The sequence below is a fragment of the Apteryx rowi genome, unplaced genomic scaffold, assembly GCF_003343035.1.
Source record: "Apteryx rowi isolate R43461 unplaced genomic scaffold, aptRow1 scaffold_173, whole genome shotgun sequence".
NCBI classification, from domain to species: domain Eukaryota; kingdom Metazoa; phylum Chordata; class Aves; order Apterygiformes; family Apterygidae; genus Apteryx; species Apteryx rowi.
This window is the reverse complement of record NW_020448008.1, coordinates 379,599-399,286: the sequence shown is the minus strand read 5'-3', so window position 1 is coordinate 399,286 and position 19,688 is coordinate 379,599. Positions and strand designations below refer to the sequence as shown.

Here is a 19,688-nt window from a genome sequence, read left to right as displayed (position 1 = left end):
ATCAGACACTCAGAAGGTGGCATTCCTTTTTGTTAAGTGGTTCTGTTTAAATATTGTCCCTCCTGGGCCACCCCAAAGATGGTGAAGCCAACGGCAAGATTCAGCAACTGAGAAAGAGGACACAACAAGGACAAAGCTACATATAGGCAAGGCATGACTAAATGTCAGGGCTTCTTCACAATATGATTCTGATTTGCTACAGGATCCTCAACCTCACTGTATCCAACCCTAAATTAGGACATTAGCAGTGCTCCACACCCTCTGGATGAAAGGCTGTAATTATTTACAACACATTAATGATTTTTTTAGATGAAAGATGTTGAGAACTGTTTTTAAAAATATAAGCAAAACAAGTTAGCTCACATCTTCCCTCTTTTTCTGTGGGCTTTTCATCGCACCTCATAGGAACCCAATAGCACCAATGCAATGCCACTGGCAGGCAACAACAGAGGGAAGGACAGTAGGGTGTACAGGATGAGCTTAAGAGGCAGCCATGCATTATGCCCTTTCCTTGTCTATCACATTCCCTAAGGTCCTAGCAAAGGAGGAGGAAAGGGGAGAACAGCAAAGATGTGCTCAGAAAGAAACCAAAACAAAACAAAAAAAAMCCAATCAAAATAATACACCCTCTAAGGCTCAAGCATTGCACAAAAGGAGGATCAGAAGTAAGCTAGGCTCTAAAAGGCAGAGATGACACCGAAACAGGGTGAGAGCGAGAATACAGGAGGGCAGAGAATAAAAGTCGATCTGTCTACAGGAGGAGGAGAAAAGGAGGGAGGGGAAATAGGAGAAAAAGGGTTATATTTTTAGAGTTGGGGTTTGGAGACTTGATTCTTTTTTTCTTTTTTTTCATTTGTTTTCATAAAGGATCTCACACCTGATATTCCTCGTTCCATCCATTTCGGTTCACCAAGGGCAATGAAGAAATTCTCCTGCCTTTCGTATTCCTCCTCATCTACTATTTTAACCCTTACGGTCTTCCTGTAGGGACAACAAGAGAGACAACCGTGTACAGCGGGTTGGCCAGCTGGAGGAGACGCAGCAGCAGCAGCACCACACGCTTCTCGCATGCAGCTCGTTCCCCGCTGCCTGGGGCAGTGTGCCGTTGGCCTGCTCATTTGACCTGGCGCATCGGTCGCAGCTGGTCTTTGGGGAGCGGGAGGGTGTTAGGGGCAGATGGGGCTGGCGAGGGGGGTGAGGAAGGGAGTGGAGAGGAAGGGGAAAGGGGTTCGGACCTTGCTGATGGTTAGTGGGAGGCGACTTCTGCAGCACGTTTTTTTCAGTGTCACATGGTAATAGAAAGGGTATTGGCTGACCGGAAATCACCAGGAGCCACCCTGGGGTACCCAGCACATTTTAGCTGAAAGGTCAGTTGCTTCTCCTACCCTCACAATTAGTAATAAATCTGTAGGTATTCTGGGCTCGGAGACTGAGAAGAAGAGAGAGAGATGCGTACTCACAGACATGCTCCCCAGTGGGGGTGCGTCAGGTCTTTGCAGTCAGGCTATAGCTCTGTTAGCTTCAAAGGATGCTGATATTTCTAATTTCCATTTTTAAAATGGCATATCTTATTGCTTCTGCTCTTTGATACTGTCTGCCTCCTCTCCATGACCTGAATGTTCCCTGACCGAGAGACTCAGCTTTCTGTGAGAGCAGACAGCTTTGCTGGGAGCTTGCAGAAGACAGAATGGTACTAAAATACCTCAGAGACTTGAATGAAAATACCCTTGACACTGGAGCGGGGCTGTCTCCTTCTCCCTGCTGCCAGGTTTCCAGGCTAAGTCTAGCACCCCTGCAATGCATAAAGCTACTGTGAGCCCTCAAACAAATCAAAGGTGGAGTGTCAGCTCTCTTCCCTGCCCTGATCAGTCACTCCCAGAGCTGCTCAGCAGCAACCGGACTGGAGGGTTCACAGCCTTTACCCAGTCCTTCTGAGAATTTATTAGGGGCTCTTACTCTGCCAGGCCTTGATTTCTGTGTTTTGCTAATGTGGGACTATCAGGATACCTCATAGGAATAGGGCAGGGTGATGATCTCCTAAGATGCTGGCCGTGTTTCTAGAAAGTGTCTTCCCACTGATGCTACAAGACTTGCTTGAGCAGGCTCAGTCCTTTCCATCAATGGGAATGATGGAAGGTCCCTCTCTGAGCCATTGCAAAAATACTGATGATTAGGACTGTACTATCCTTCTCTCTCTCCTTCCCTTGTCCCCTTTCCCAGGCCCCCCCCAACACAGTTCCCATCCCACTCATGCTCCATAGATACCATGTGACACAGGTGTGTGTGCACAGCAGTGTTTAGGATAGAGCAGTTGGAAACAAAAAGAAATCAGAGGAAAAGGAGAAGAGGAGAAAGGGCAAAAAAGAAAAGAGGAAAGAAGAATGTTAACATTAGTCTGCAGGGCCAGTACTACACCTTTCTGTAAACTCATATCCACCATGCGTGGGCTCATCAGCTCAATGAAGAAATTCTTGTTTTTTTCATACTCCTCATCATCAATTACCTTGATGTGAATTGTTTTGCTGTGGATGGAAAAATAATAAGTGTCATAAAGGGGAGAAGAGAATAGAGAAGCAGAAGTGGAGGAAGGCAAGGAATTGCATGGGAACATTAGACAGTCAAAGTTTTCTCACTCACTGAACAAGCTCAACATGGCGCTTGAGAAAGGCTAAAGCCCACTACTGCCAGTGACATTGGCCTATCTTCTGTTTAACCAGAAGGCCTGAAGACAGATACACTGTACAAAATGTAGTTGAACACAAATAGCTCTGGTCCCCTCGCAAACTGGCAAGGGGCTCAAGAGCTGCAATACAGATCAGCACAGTCGCTCATAACACAGTGTCCATGCAATGAAATCTGACTGACACACAGAGAAGCACGCTCTGCTCACACTGCTACTCGCTCTGTACACACATGCATAAAAACACATGCACAAGTACACACCACACAGGCACCAAGCTATTACTTCCATGTCGGGAACATTAGTCTTTCAGAGAGACACTAAGTGACCAGATGGGAAGATGCTGCAACCTTTAGCTCTGAGCTCTTCATGTTAAAATGAGCCAYAGGTGAGGCTAGTCAGTCAGCTGCCTAAGGGAAAACCTGCCTTTGCAGCCAACTCTGAGTAGCGCTGGTTGCTGGACTAGCTGGGTGGAAAATCCTATATCTCTCCTCAGGCAAATTTCTTATGAGTTCCAGGAGCATTCTGTGGGAAAAAAATGAAAGAACCATGACGTGGTTTCTTTCACAGCAAACAGATGTCCTAAACAGAGGCCACAGTTCCTTGGCTCTCACTCCTACACACATGCACACACAAACACAACAATCTAAACAACTCGATGGCTTTGCCAATTATGCTGTCTCCCTTTCAGCTAGGGTTGCACTGATTGTCTCAGGCTGAAAATTATACCTGCACTTTGCTTGCTTTCTTATCAGTTGAAAGACTTGATAAAATTACATCCCTCACTCATGACAGAAAGGATTGGTGCTTTCACTCTGGGATGATCTCACACCCTCTTAAATGTAAAATTGTCTGCATATGCACCGATGATCATGTATAATTATATGCTCACATATACGCATACATTCTGAATGGGCATGCATTTGTTATCTCGGGGCTCCCAGACTTCCAATCAGCCATGACCCCAAACTGGAACTGCATTTTTTTAAATGACAAGTCAGTTCCACAGAAAGTGCATCTCCATTACCCCAAAACAACTGCTCCTGAGAACCAGGCCAGCTGCCCATCTCACCAGGGAATGACTTCCCCATCCAACAGCTTAGTACCCACACGCACATCTCCCCCACAGCCCTCCTGCAACGACCACTGCAAGTTACCTGCCCATCCTCAACATTTGGATCAGTCCCCTGGTGCATTTTGTATCTATAATTTGTCTTGGCTGTGTATAGAAAAGAGGAGAAAAGCAGGACTGGAGATCATAGAGCCCGAGCAAAATAGCCCCAGTCTTCAAATTACTGTATGTGTCTCAGTTTCCCCGTAAGTGAGCTGCTGTGCTAACATGCTCACAGGGTTGTCAGGAAGATGTGGATCTTTATGACTGTCAAACACAATCAAACCTACTGACAGGAAGTGCTGTAGACCTAAGAAATAGCATTACACTGTTCTACCCTTTGCCTTGTTGGGAAAAGGACTGATGCGCTACAACAGTGGTGTACATCAACAAACACATCTATTGCCAAAGTGAGCGGGATTTGGAAATCTTTCTCATACATACTGTTGGTTGGGAACTTGAGCTCCTCCCTTCACCGGGACAGTGAGAATGATTTCTTTTGCTCCCATGAGAAGCTGAACTAGTCCAGGCTGTCTGTGGAGGTACTGCTTAGCGCTCTTTCAGTATGGGGCTGGAGTCACTGAGCACTCTGCTGAATTCAAGAAGAACCACTGCAAGTTTAGTCTCAAAACTCAGTCAGTGGCCCTCACTGCTAATTCGTCACCAGTCATCCCAGAAATCCTCAGGGCGGGGGTACATATGAGGGCTTCAGCCCACTCACTCAGTGCCTTAGCCCATACATTAGTGACCTTGTTATGAATAAAAAACTGTACATGGCCTTACTGTTTTGAATATCAGGCACTAAATGATATCCAGTACCTTTGATCCCATAGCGCTTCAGAGAGTAAGCACTCCGGTCCCGAATCCCGGGGATGCTGTGACTTCAGCTCCTGCCAGCGTAGGTGGTTATTAGAGGTTATTAGAGGCCCAGCTATGTTTAAGAGCAGAAAGTACAGACCTCAGACTGCCACCCCTTGGAGCCAGGCCTGGATGAATGCAGTAGCACTGACCTACGCTTACTAGCTAACACCTAAGCAACTGCTCCACTTAAGAGCAGCTGAGGAAAAGAGCATTTGCGAATTGTGTAATACCTGAGGAAGGCTTTTTGACCACCTGAAAACCACCATTTCATGACACGAAATAGGAAGGTTGATTAATTTTCGTTCCTGCAGTTTGCATGCCTACTGGTATCGTTAACGACCACAAAATTATCCAGCTCTCCTACAGTTTGACTCCTGAGTCATCTTTGGGTCTCCACTCTGGCTGTGGAAATCCTGCTCCCTGTGCTGGCTCTTGTTCTGACCAGATCCCAACCCTGTCTGTCAATGATGGCACAGGGGACTGGGGAAGAGTTTTAACAACCTTTGCTATATCCTTCAGTGTTATGAATATGCAAGAAAAATCACCTCAGATTCTTCTTTCTAAGCTAAATCATCTTTATTTTTGCCAGTGCTTGTTCTGCAAATAACCTGTACTAATGCTAGCAAGCCTCATTTCCCTTCTCTAGACCTTTTCAATCTCTACTAATCCAGACTGAAAGATTTTAAACAATGCGTCTCTGGTGTAAATGTTGGTACTTTGCTAAGACTTCATCATAATGATTTCATTGCATTTTCTTTGGAGAGGTTGACCGAATTTCTCTTTTGAACCACATGTTGTCTGGGTCCCCAGTATTTTGCAAAGGTTTTTCAATTTGCTGAATTAAATCTATATCTAATTCATAGCTCTGATCTCTTTCTTGCTCTTACTACAAAACAGAAAGTGGGATTTTTGAAAGTAGCCAGTGCTTCCTAAACTCCAGTTGCTTTTGAAAATCCCATTCACAAATAGCACTGCTTACATTTTTGAACTATTGGCAACTTTTGTTCTTTTTAGCTTTTGACTTTTCATGACTTTAAGTTGCTAATTTTTTCCTCAGCCTTTTTTCAGAGTGAAAATACGTGGAATAAGAAACAAGGAAGAAATCAGTGTTTCACTTTAAAAAGCAGAAAAAGTACAAAAAATTTTTTTTTCAAAAGGGGTCTTCAGTGTGAAGAGCCCCATTTTACTCAGTATCTGCAACAAAATTTATCTGCAAAGGATGCAGACCCTGTTTCCTGGAGGCCAATTTAGGTATCATGATAAAGCCATTCTACAGCTTTAGGCAATACCTATAAGGAATGCACATTATTTGAGTCTGTCTTTTTACAGCAACTGTTTTTTTATGAGGTGGCTCTCCCACTTCCATGAGTAGTGTATGTGCATACTGAAGTGGAGAAGAAATACCCATTTAATGAGAAAGTGTGCACGGAAGATGATCTCCATGGCTGTGTGTGGAAAGCCTGATTTTACACAATTCACTCAACCGCACAATGACTACTCAAAGCTGTGGACTCAAGGAAGTAATGACTCACTGTGTGCACATTTTGTTAAGTGCAGAGTGGTCTATAAAGCCTACTAAGTAGTTCCACAGGGGTGAGATTTCTTTATAGTTGTCATTTTTTAATTTAAAAAAAAAAGAGAAAGAAAACTCAGTGGATTTCTGTAGAGAAGATGCACTTTAAAATGTTGACATTACAAAAGGAAGCCCCCTGAGGTCAGGAAACAGTGTAGTTTCCTAAGACCACTGGGAAACCTTTACTCTGCCTGCTGCTTTGCCAGAGGCTGCAGTCCCCAGGCCCTGCCTCACCTCCCCAGGTGACACTGGGTCACTTCTCCTCCCTTTAGGGTGGCACTGCCTCATGCTTGGGGCCAAACAGATCCACATGCTAATCCTTGAATACTGCTGACAATGAAAAGGGAAGAAACTTCTTGTCTCATTTGCTGGCAGACTAAAAATAGTATACCAGTGAAGGTATTTTGAAAGCTGTCCATACACAGGGGCAGAAGTAAAATAATACAAATTTGGATTTCTGATTCTGGGTGTGTTTTTTTCCACTGAACCTTCTTTAAAATATGCCTGTGTATGATATGCCTGTATGTATGCCTTTTGCAACTGGATGTGTCCACATATATGTGACCAGAGCACAAGTAGGGGCTACAAACAGTATAAAGTATTCCCTGTCTGAATGGCTGTTGTTTCAGCACTCTTGGCAACTGGCCCCTTGACTCTCAAGTACACAAGGCAGAAAGTGAACAGAAGTTATTTGAGAGCGAACAGAGTTTTCTGCAAACTTTTGAGCCCTCTGCTTGCTATATGGCTGTATCTTAGATCTTACTTGTTTTGGGAGGACACAGAAAGATAGGGCCATGTATTAATACCCAGAAATAAATCCAAGTAATGTGGCACTGCCTCCAGTACCTCCAATTTTTTTTTTCTTTGGGCTTATGTGCATTCCTGTTCGCTCTCTGCTGATCTCTGCCTGGTATCACCGCCCCAGGCTGCCAGCCCTCCAGGCCACCCCCTTGCCCTAATTCTCTGCTGCACGGGAGGGACAGGACAACACCTCACACACTCTGGCTGGCTGGCTCGCACACCACAGGCCTGATTCACCCACCATATGAGCATTGTCTCTTCTAAACAAAAATTCAAGTCCAGTTCTCTGATGATCCCCCTTTTCCCACTGGTTTCTACAAGGGGAAAGTCCAACTGCAAAACTCTGTCCATGCCTGAAAAGCCCCCTTCCAGCACCAGAGCTCAATCAACTGTTTCTGACACATGCATGTACAGAGGATCACATGGTTCTGAATCCTGGTTGTATGTGAGTGGGTAACACGCTTTCCCCCCCACCGCCTGCATGTGGATTCAAGTCACTCTGCAGTGAAATAAAAATGTGTCATCCTGCTCACTGAAACGCAGCAAAGTTTAACACGGATGTAAAGGTGAGGGCCACTCGGTGGCTCAAAGGGAATGACAGCATGAGCCAGCATCCCCAGGACAAAACTGACCCACAGACAGCGCCTCGGTGGGAATCCTGAGGGGCTGTGCCAGGCCCCAGGGACACGAACAACACCTCCCGAGCTTGCCTCAAGGAGAAGGAAATAAAACTTGGCTGGAAAAAGAAGTAACTTTTGGCTATACTTGGGAGAGCTGAGGGGAACAAGAGAAACAAATTTTCAGATTTTCTCTTCTCTCTAAAGAGAAACAGATTTTCCAAGTTTTGCCCCAATATTAAAGTCTAACTCAAAGGCAGAAGCATTGCCTTCAGGATAGCTGGTAAAAATCTCTGTACAGGTGTAATCAACAGAGCAAATCCTCTGAACTCCTGCATCAGCTCAGCTCTGTTACAAACTGGATTGTTACTGCACACTCAAGCCTCACATTGTGCTTCAAAAAAGGGTCTTTGAATTTGGTGACAAATCCAGTGAATTGACATTTTCCCCCTTATTATAAGCTGTAGTGAGAAAAGGAACTTTTACCTGGCTCTTAAACAAAAGATGAAGGGCAAAGTTATTATTACAAGGAAAATCTTTGTTTTCAAGTCTCATGCAACACCTGTTGTCCTCCTGAACATGACAGCAGGACACTTCCTTGTGCCGAGCCCTTTGTGAGACCACTTAGCACCTCCAAGGGGACCAGCTGATCCAAGTAAGGGCAGCCCTTCTCACGGCCTCCCCCCTCAAGGCAGCACATCTCAGTTCAGGGCTCACCCTCCATCACAGCAAAGGGAACTCTAACTGGGTGCTGCTCTTTCTWGGCATTTCAAGAGAGCAAAGCATAAGGCTGATTAATGGAGGCAGAGTAGAGCGAAGTCAACACACTGACATTAACACCTAGGACCAAACCTAAGCAGAGGACACAGAGACTCCATAATATACACAGATCAGGCCAAAGTCACCTTCACCAGCTAATCTTCATACATCAAAGCTGAATGTGGCCTGTGCAGACAAAGGCAGCCTTACACCCCTTACCCAACCTATTTTAGGCCCAAAAGAGGATGAGCTGCACCAGGACAGTGCTATACCTGACCTACATCGCTTTGCTGAGAGCCTGTGCTCATTTTCACAGCACTGTGGACTACACGGCTTCAGGGACCCAACCTTGCAGCCTTGAGGTGTGGGCTGTGTGATAGGGATCCTCTGGCTACTCAGGCACCCTGGCACCACACTCACTTGGCCAGCGCAGCCTGGAAAGCTCCAGCCACGCTCGCAGTCTCTGCCCAGTATCACTCCAGTCCCAGCGAGTTTCCAAACTTTACTGTGCAAGGGAAAAAGGAGCAAGGCAGAATGGAAAGAAGGAACAGAAAAGTTTCCAGGGACTGTGAGGTGGGTGACCACTCACAGAGCAAGCGCTGCATAGCGTGGAATATTTAACCTTTTGCTATTATTTTGCAGCAGTGGGAAGAAAGCACCTCCAGTCCCAGGGCCGCCCAGCAGACTGCAAAGAACGGGGCACCGGGCTCAGCTCGCTTCCTAGTGGGGAAGTGCCCTTATCTCAGCTGGCTCGCTGCTTCGGTGACTGTTGCTGTGGAAAGGTCAGCGCTGACAAAGGGCGTTTTGGTGCCCGTCAGGCCGGCGAGGCAGTTCCTCCCAGCTTGGTGCAGCTGGGTCAGAGTTGTCTATTCCCAAGCTCTGCAACTTCTGTAACTACTGAGAGCATTTCACTCCTCCCTAGTGCTACAAAAGCAACTGTAACTATGGCTACATCCTAAGCTGCAGTAAATCGTCTTGAGGCCAAAACACAGATTGCTCCCTTGCAACACTGCCCTTATATCTCACCTGCAACCACACTGATAGCTACCTCCTAAAAATGCCTGGAGAGCAGAGGAGATGGATGGGGAGAAGGACTGGAGCATAACACCACTCTGGGAAGACATCACGTTAATGTGAGAGATGTGACAGGAGGACAGCGAGAGCCAGAGGGCAAGCGGAGCAGGAGGCTCGGGAACATTTTGCTGCAAGAACATCRTGACAGTTTCCTGAAATTAATCGAGGCAGACGCCAGCATGAGAGGGTCTTGCAGCACAACAGGCCTGATAGGAACATTCCCCCTAATGGGAAGCAAGAGGTCTGAAACACACCTTGCTCAGCCGGGCAGCTTTCATTCCCCAACAGCTGATGCCTCTGCATCAGGGAAAGGAGACACTTTCCATCCTTCCTCTTTCTCTGACAGCTTCCTCATGGCCAAGACATACCTCAGACAGTTCGAAAGCTGAGAACAACAAAGGCCATCCAAAAGCCTGTCCTGGCAATCAACTGCCTTCATTAAATGCCAATGGGAGCTGGAAAGGAGGAGTCACTCTGCAGACAAAACCAAACCCAAAAGCTCCACAACCAGTACCAACCCACAGCTTAATTCAATATCAACATTTACATGGGTTGACTTGTGGAAATAGCTCTTTAATTCAGGCCTCAGTAGCCTTTTCAACAGGCTGAACAATGCTTTTAATTTGGAAAAGCATGGGTAGCTGATCCTTCTCCCTGTGTGTCTGGGAGTCAGACTGGGCCTGGAAGAGGCAATCGCCAGAAGTACTGAAACACAGATTTTCCTATCCTGACAGGGAGCCTCAGTCTTCCACGAGATCTGTTTGAGTGAGATTCCTGCCCAGATCAGTTAAGCTGACCCATTTTCATATTTTCCATAAGCTCCAGGTGAGTCCCCAGTCCTCTGCTGCCAAGTAGTTTGCACAGACACAACGAGAGGAGAAACAGGCCTTTCAATAGCAAAAGCATACAGCTGTGGCAGCTTCTGAGACTGCTAGGAAATAACTCTTAGAGGGCTGCTGGGGTTTCTTCCTGCTCTGGAGGCAGTCTTACTGTGTTAGACAAGGAGACCTATCTCCAGAAAAAAACAAAGAGCAAACCATTCAACTTCTGATGCAAAATCATAGGTGACCCACTGTTGCTACAGCTGTACCTTTGCTTCTAATTGGGAAGGACAAAGATAACTGAAGGACTGTGATACAGCAGGACAACACGAGATCTGTAGTTCCCAGGGATTACACGTGCATACAGAAGTCAGAATAGCTGCTCTCTCCTGTTTTCTCTGGGGACATTGCACACTGTCACCAATAGCCCTCAGATTGTGCCAGTCCAGGCTCTCCTTTAGACACATACTTAAAAATAATCACTGTTTTTAAAAGTTAGGGATGGGAAAGCTCCTCTGGGGAACAACATTAATAAGGAGCTTTCCCTGAGTAAGCACCAGAAGATGAAATGAATAGACATTGATCTTCTCCTAAAGGACTTCATGCACATGACGTTGCTAAATTCCCCATCTGGGGAGTACGGAGGATAATCTATAAAATCATTTTATTTGACAACACGTCCTCTTCCAACACATAAGGCAATGACTGAATGCTTATTTGATTAATGTGCTAGAAAATATTGAGTATCTCTCTGTGTGGAGTCTCTCATTTGCAGGAATTATTGCAGTGCAGGTTAAGAGGATGTGTCTGCATGACTTTGGAATTAAAATAAGGCTCAGCTCTAAAAACAGAGTAAGTCAGGAAATGTCACATAGAGTATACCATTGAAACAGGCAGGGCTGTGCAAGGGCAGGATTTACAGTCCCTGGTGGGATGCTGTTAGCCAGGATGGAAAGCAGCCATGACAGCAAGGTAAACATCCCCGGGACAGCGAGAAGTACCAGGAGATCTTTAGTAACTCATTAACGTGAATAATTACTGGACGCACATCAGGTCAAGCCATAGCATTCTCAACGCATCTCAATATATCTAAATCATCATCTGATTTGCTGCAGGTACAGGCTCTGCAGCATGAATTTCAAAATGTGTGATGCCAGTCTTGCTCTTCCCCAGAGCCCTGCATGTGATTGCTGGCATTGGACTGGGTTTTCAGCAAGGAAATATATGCATAGGACCTATTCTCTCTGCCAGAAGATCTCATTGAGAAGTCATGTTGCAGCAATGCTGACCATATAAGATGTCAAAATTTGAGGCAAATCAGAGGGGGTTAAATAAGGCTGTTGTAGAGTGGGGAGCTGGCTTTGTCTGGATCATTGGGAGGCAGACATTTAACAGAGCAACGCAACAGCGCTGGCAGACAAGGTGCCCTGGTGCAAGGCACATGGTCATATGGAGTAGCACATCAAGTAACCAAGGCTGGGACAAGCAGAGCCATTTTGAAGCAAAGGGTTATGCTGCCATGTAGCAAAAGATGAGGGAAGTGTTTGAGGAGGAAAAGCATTAAATCCCAAAGCAGATTCCCAGAACTTGCCAAGGAGATGATAAGTGATCTTCATTTCAATGGGGAATCATGGTAATTTAAGGACCCATCCAGAGAAAGACCAGGACAGACAGGATATACATTGGATTTCAGATCATGCCCATGAAAGGAGATTTCTGGCTCCCATGAGGACTGTAGTGAGGGAAACAGTTTTTGAAGCATGCTGCTGCAGTCACCAGTGATAGTCACAGTTTGTTCTAACAGCCAGGTCAGAATTTAAGGTGTCTCCAAGGTCAGAGCAGATCTTCGTACCAGTTACCTAAGCAGATGCCAATAGGATAGACAAACTCTCAGGATAGAGTTTCAGGCAGATCATCTATGTACAAGTCGCTGATGTATGCGTTACAAAAGAACCGGTGCTAGTACAGAAGCTCGAGACAAGCCACTGTGGGCTGATTTCCAGAAACTGGCTGTGTCATTCATTAGGACCTTGGAAGAGCAGCTATGTAAGGGACATCCCGCTCTGTGCAGCAAGCATAGGGAGAACAGCCTGGACCATTTTAGACCAGTCTGTTGTAAAGTCACACAGAAGTCCAATAATAAATGGAAGGGTTTTTTTTAATCTTAACTTCAGGATRGCCAATGGAATAACTAGATGATCATTATCATAGGGCTGTCTGTAGTGTTAATCATTACATGACCTCTGTATTTCTCCAGGCAAGCCTGAGGCCATGCAAGCAATCACTTGATACTTTTGTGCTTCAGTTTCTATATCTACGCAGTGGCTGTGATCCCTGTTTCTCTCACAGGAGCCTGCGTAGGGGACAGTCATTACTTGCAAAACATCTGAGCTGCTCATTTGGTAGATGCTACAGTTATAAGCAGGGTGAGGGAAGGGAGCAGAGAGCGCTTTGGGTGGTGCTGGAAGTGGGATCAATACCAGCTTACTGTTTCATTTAATTTGGCTCTGATTTGAAGGGAGTTTTTCATTTCTTTAGGGCATCTCCTCTTCCTGGCTAAAGCTCCTTTATGTCATTGGGGAACCAAAAAGCCTCAGAAAACAGGGCTGGAAGCAACAGCTAGCACTCAGCTAGTTCACCCCTGACTCCGGGCAGAACCAGTYCCACCAAGCCACTCCTGACAGGCAGTTGCCCAGCTGTTTTTTAAAAAACTTTTAATGGTGGAGACTTTTCTGGACAATTTCTACCTGTCCTGGACACTCTTGCCCAATGTTTTATCACCTTACCCTTAGAAAGTCCTGCCTAATGTCTGACTTGACTCATAAGGTATGAACTTCCTCAGGAAGGGAAGGGGAAGAATCCTTCGGCACTGGTTCCTGGCACAAGTAGCAAAGGCAATGCCATGTCCCCTGCTGTCTGTCCCCAGCACAGGGAGGGAGCAAAGAAGGTGGCACAGAGGGAGCTGGGCAGAGAAATTTTCTCAGAGTTTGCAGCTGGGACCTACACAGGCGACAAAGTCCCGCTGCTCTCCTTCACTACACAGGCAGCCCAGAGTGCTCCTCCGCTCTCTTCACCACGAGGGCCAACATCTGTCTCTGCCACAGGGGATCACAGCAGGGGAAAATGTATGCTGACAGAGATGCTTACTTTCCCAGCTGTGCCCAAAGTAGATGTATCAGGAGATGGAAACCAGGCAGCCTGGTCTGAAAACCTGGTTTCCCTCCTTCCCTGTCCTTCTGGTACGATGCGGGACTTCACCTGGGACCAGTGGGAAGTCAAGGGCTTAGTCTGGCTGGCTGTTGGTTGTGCAGCCACTGTTGATGTTGCACCATGTCTTGATAAGGGATAAAGAAGGAAATATTAACACAAAAAAGTGATTTCCTTTTGTGTATTCCCCATGTAATCTTGGCTAATTAGTAAATTGGCTCATTTCTGAATTAGAGCTATTGAAAATGCTTTAGTCACTGACACATGATAACTAAAGGGACATAGCCAAGACTAAAGCCATATTTCTTTTTTTATTTGTATTAGAAAACTTTAAAATGTTACCAGTAAGAGATTTATAATGATAGCTGGTAAAAAATGAATCCAGATAAAAATCTGCCTAAGTGTTATCCTTCCTGCATCCTGAAATGGGAAAATTAAAGTGGTCATTTTGTGCTTGTGGTCAGCTTCACTTTTCAGTTCATATTTCTTTCCTSCCACAGCAGCGCATCCCTCACTCTTCACTGCCATGCAAAGAGACATAAAATACTGTCAAATTCACATGACAGAATTTCATACCTACTTTGCAAAGGTGCAAATAACTGTACAAGCAATGARAAATCAGAGCTGCTAAGTTACTAGACAGGCCGGTGAGCCCATTAAGCACTGTCATTCCTTGCTAAAAATCCTTAAGTACTTGATACGGTACATGTGTCAACCRCAGGAATCAGCACTGGAACTATTAAACAGCAAATGTTACAAACACAACTCTGAAGCCATGGAAGAGCTGAAAAAGGCATGCTGGGAGGCACAACAAAATGCCTTGGGAGCTTCCTTAACACGGTCAGCCCTGCTAGACAAGCAGAYTTCCAAAGCACTCTATTTATATTTCACTTTGTTCAAACATGATAGAATTCTCTAATACAGAGGGTTCTTTCTTCAGAAAAGATGCCACGATTTGGTTTAAGAATTTCTGCAAAGAAGGGAAGAATATGTTTTTTTTAAAAGCCCTTTCTCTCAGCTGAGTCCATATTGCTGATTGGCTGAGTTGAGATATTTGATTTGGGTTATATGATGAGCTTAATAGCCCACCTCCATAGGCTTTTTTTTTCCTCTATTCAGATTAATAAAGTTATTTTTAATATTGAACAATTTCAGGCCTGGCTATAATCTTTGTTCAAATTCCTCTCTTAAAAAAATAAATCTAGGTTGATTTGTGTGACACATTCTAGACTGTCAGCTCTGAAGACTTAAGTCCTGTGTGTAGAAACACAAACCAGCCCTTGCATGGCCTGCTGCAGGTCAACTTGTTCTTGCTGGCCCATTGAGACTCATTGCTAAAGGGCAAAAGAGGGAACAGTCTTTGTGATCTGTGGAGATATTTGCTGAGGTTTGTACAACAAGCATGTCTAGTAGAGGTAATAACTCAACTTGGCCAGTCCATGAAATGTCAGTTCTGGTGAGTATCAGCCTGGTGTAGGTGCGATGCAGTGCCAGGTGTGAACAGTTCCCTCCTCACTACATTAAGTTTGTTCCCGGGGACCAGCCTCTCTGAGATGATGTTGTACCCTTTCCTTTTAGAAAGTAACTCTAAAAAGAGCAAAACCTCAGCCACAACCCCACTGTGGTCACACAGCACAGAATTTAAAAAAAAGTATAGCACGGAGAAAGAAGAAAATAGGAGAATTGATTCCTTATTGAAGGCCTTTCAATTTTTCTGCTGCCAGCTTAGTCCAATGTATCAACAAGAGCCTCTGATGTCCAAACCCATCACAGATGTTGATAGTCAGATAAAGTACCGGAGTCATTTTTGTTTGCTGTGAAGAATGGCTACAAAACCCAATAGGGTGAAGGCATGGGAATGCCCCAGACAGGAGAGGGTAGGCTGAACTACCTCAAGATGTCTTGAAATGTCCTGAGCAAACACAAAACAAGCAMTCAGCTGAAAATGACCCCAGTTTAACCAAATCACTCCTGAATCTCATCTGCAAGACGTTCTTTACTGACTGGTATTAGCAGTCTAGTGCTTCAAGCTGTCACCCCTGGTTTTAGGCTTTTAGCCGAAGGCATGGAGATTTGGAAGCTATATTTAGATGTCTTCTCTATTCTTTAGCAACACGGTGTTGCCATGGAGATGCTGGCACAAATGAGAAGGTGGGGATGAAGGGGGAGAGGAAGTTGAAGAATGAGAAGTGCCAGGTTCAAAACAACAGTCACCAGCCTGGGAAGTCTTTAAATTCTTTGTAGGACAAAAATTGCAGAAACTTGCTAGCTGAAATGATCCCTCTGGCACTGCCAGATTGTTACCTGCCGTGTATTGTTTTTGTCATGGCAGATTTTAAGAGACTAAACAACCGGCCTTTGGGTACTTCTCTTTTGGGAGAACGTTCTCCCAATGACTAGGGCTCGCTGTCAGCCTGAAGTGTGCTCTGAGCACAGCTCCCTACTCCAGCTCATCACCCCTGTGAGCGCTGATAACCAGCTACATCCTCAGGACCTCCTCTCTTGGCATAGCTCTAGAGGGCTGCATGTTACTGCTGTTGACTGTTGCTCAGCTGAGCTCTACCCTAACTTCTTTAATCTCTCCAGAATACAGATTMTCTGAACTCCCAAAAGATTTGCAGAATCCTTCTGCTATGGGGAGCCCAGAAATGTAATGCCATGGCTTCAATGGCATGTGATATCTCACTGGAGATATACTACCCACTGCTGCCTGAGTGCCAAAACAAGCCCTCTGTGAGCTCCACCCAAGTCTCTTAACTCTTCCATGCCTGCCATGATGAATTACAAGCTCATATTGATTCTGTCTCAGGTGTTCAGGTAGGAAAAAGAGGCAAGAAAATTGATTTATCAAAGCTCTAACAGAAGGACAACCCCATGTAATGTGCCTCAGTTCAGCTTGGGAACTGAAGACTAGAAAGCAGGAAGGAAGGCCAAAGTCCTGTGAAAATGCCACTAGCTATTTCTCAGAAGACTGATGACAGAGTGGGTCAGTCCTAACTAGCTTTGACCAAAATAAGGTGCCTATGGACATGGACTCCAGTTGTTCATATGTACATAAATTTCACTGAGGAAAGGAAGCGAGCAAGAAAAAGATGGCCACAGTGACCTCCTCTATAGCTATCAATGGTCTTGGCTGGCTCCTTGCATTGCTAAGACAGCTTTGTTGCTGCCAAGACAGAAGGGAAGTCCCAGTTAGGGACAGAGCTGGCCCAAGGCTTGCCAGCAGGGTAGGCAGCCTGCATGCTGGTGCTCCAGGGGTGAGCCAGGCAGCAGGTCACTTGGGACAGGAAGGGAGGCTGATGGCTATGGAGACCTGAGCTTGCAGATCCTACTGCCACGGGAGCCAGGCTGCGGTGGGAGTGAAGGTGGCTACCACTGGGAGGGATTACAGGTCCTTGACCTCCCACCGTGACATATCCACATCCCCTTTGCTGGCAACAGACACAGACAGACTTTCTGTGATCAGACTTGCAGTTTTGAGCAGAGATTGCACATACTGCCCAAAATACTAGTCCCTACTCTTTCCAGCATAGACAATAAAGGCAGAGGCCAAAAGTTCCTCTTAATGTGGCTGTTCCCAGGACTCCGTGCTCTAGGCTTACTTACATCTGAAATTTTGTTTACCAAGAGAGGTCAGAACGGTCACCCCAGTTTGCAGCATTGGAGCCAGCATATCTTAACTCTTCCATGCCTGCCTAGACCTCTTTCCTGGATCCTGCACATAACAGCATCCCCAGAGTTCAGTACTCCAAGCACACTGGAAATGGTGGTGAGCAAAGCAAACTCCGACTGGCTTTACAGGTCATGAAGACAGACAGGCACCAGGTATGATACATGACTAGCAAAACTTGTGGTTTCGTAAACACAGTTCTTCGCTGGAAAAAAATTACAAAATTGTGGCAGTTATAGGTCAGCTCACATCACATGCTGCAGGCCCATGAAGAGGCCCATGGGTGAGGAACAAATGAGTGTCCAGCAGACAGACACAATGACTACGAGAATTCTTCACACTTTGCAGCTTAGGAATAGAAACTTGCCTCTTCCATCACAAGTTGCTGGTGCTACAGGAAAACCTCTCTGCACAACAGCCTAGCAAGTCCCTCTTTTCTCTCCCTCCCCCTGCTTTTCTCACATACACATGCACATGGTGCTTTCAACTCAGCAGGGCAGTGTTCAGCCCAGCCGTTTGAGTTGCACTACATTCAATGGAGCAGCAAGGCAGCAATCTGTAGGAAATTAATGAGCTACAAACAACACTGTTCAGCTGCCAGTCTGAAATGAGTCTCTTCTGCAAACTTCAGATAGAATTATTATATATGAACAAAAGGAGCTGGAGCTGGATCAGGGGTGCTTGGGCTCTGGTCACAGGCTTCTTGTGACCAAGATAAGGGACATCACACCAAATTGCCAAGGCAACATCAAAGTTACATACCCAATCATTTACACAGAGCCAAAATATTGCATCATAACTCCTTTCTTTGTCCAAGCCACTGTGCATTCAACCAGGTTCACTGTTTTCTTACTTCCCCTCTGTAGCACTGAAAATAGGGTAGAAGATACTCAGTTACACCATTTTATTTCACTCCTRGGGATTGCTTTCATTCTTTTTCTTACCAAATAAAAAACACTGAAGAAGAAACAGGGCCATTTGTTAGCTTCTTAGAGCTAGTGCCTCAGACAGAGTCCCCGGGAGGAGGCCAGGACTGCTGGGTTTGCAGCTGTGGGTCAGCACAGCTGACTGTGGGGCAATATAACGAGAGTCTGTGCTTCCAGGATCTAGAAATAGTGTGGGCTTTTAACCTTAAAAGAGCCACTTCATTGTTCATAAACTAAACAAAAACTAGCTCATCAGAGCCAACTTTGCAGCAAAAATGACTGTTTCAGAAGGATTAAATTTAGCAGCAGGGCATTGCTCAAGCCTTGCCTAATTTCACAGATGACCCTGCTTCGACTCCCAAACTGAAAGATGCCAAGCATCTTCTCTGCTTCGCCATAGCTAGTCCCGTCACAGGACAATCCCACATCAGTGAGGGGGGATAAGTCCTGCATGCAGGCACAAGCTCTGCAAAAAGCCAGATCAAACAGACCAAACAAACCACAGTTTGCACAGCCGTCATCCAGCCAAATAGGTCTCCTTTAATCTGCATAGTAATCTATCATCTTACTCCTATAATTTCCACCATAACACTTGCTCCCATCTCAGCCTTCACATGTGGATCCTGCTTTGTGGAAAGTGGCAAGCTTTTCTGACCAATCCACATCACAGATGGTTTGAATGTCTCTCCTGGTGTCCCTGGCTGAAGAGACAAGTCTCCTTCCGTCCTCTGCCTCGTGGCAAAAGATAGTGCCAAGACCTTTCGCCCTTCTTAAGAACTTGCCCTGCCCTCATCCAAACATGCTCCTCAACTCTTTTTCCCCATCTCACTGTCAAAACCCTCCCATACAACTCCCTCAGCCCCTCAGACCTTAATAAGTGATGCTGCTCTGTCTTCTCCCTTTCAAGTTTTGGCAGCACTGCTGGACAACTGTTTGACTTAAACTGTATGTAAATTCTGTCTTGACAAAGCCCAACCAGATTCCTGAAAAAGTTTGTTATATCAAACTTCCACTGAATTTTTGGTTTGCAGGTTAATCTCACACACTTCTCACCATCTACTTAGAACCATAACCTGATAATGAAAAGTAACAGTTCTTCCAACCCTGAAACTCTTTCACCCAACTTGGCAGTAGGTTTACACTTCCAGTTCATTGCACACAGGCCATCAGTCAGTTATCAGATAACAAACAATTACACCCCACGTTATCCTGTACTGGATTCAACTGAAACCTGTATAACTGTTGCTCTGAATTTTGTGAAGCCCTATCCATTGCTGCCAATCACTTACGAACATACTACTATGTGAAGAGGTAGTGTTTGCTGTGCTTTTTGCATGGGTACAAATGACCAAGCAAGGAGCAGACCCCTGAAGGCAAAACTTTGCTACGAGCCTTTCAGAAGCACAGGGAAGCAGCTCCATGCAACAGTGTGTTACTGCAGTACCCCTCCCTCCAGCCTCAGCAAATGTGTCCCTGGGGGATTAGTAACATGACACAACTGACTTTAGTGGGAGCTCTGAAGGCTAAAACCTCATGCAGACATTCACAGTGAATCTCTTGTTTTCGGTGGAGGGACTGTTGTCTAAAT

The 19,688-nt window shown here is 45.5% G+C and overlaps 1 protein-coding gene across 11 annotated transcripts in view; it reads right to left on the bottom strand.

Moving 5' to 3' along the window:
• SLC8A3 (solute carrier family 8 member A3) overlaps positions 1–19,688 on the bottom strand; it is a 113,467-nt gene that overhangs the window by 26,046 nt on the left and 67,733 nt on the right. For 5 of the 11 annotated variants that reach the window (XM_026060961.1, XM_026060965.1, XM_026060966.1 and 2 more), the window contains exon 2: positions 878–981. In XM_026060961.1, the coding sequence (XP_025916746.1) occupies positions 878–981 (104 nt within the window). Of the gene's footprint in view, positions 1–71; positions 108–827; positions 982–2,400; positions 2,523–19,688 lie in introns of all 11 variants that reach the window. The other 6 variants (XM_026060960.1, XM_026060964.1, XM_026060959.1 and 3 more) reach the window with 5 other exon arrangements.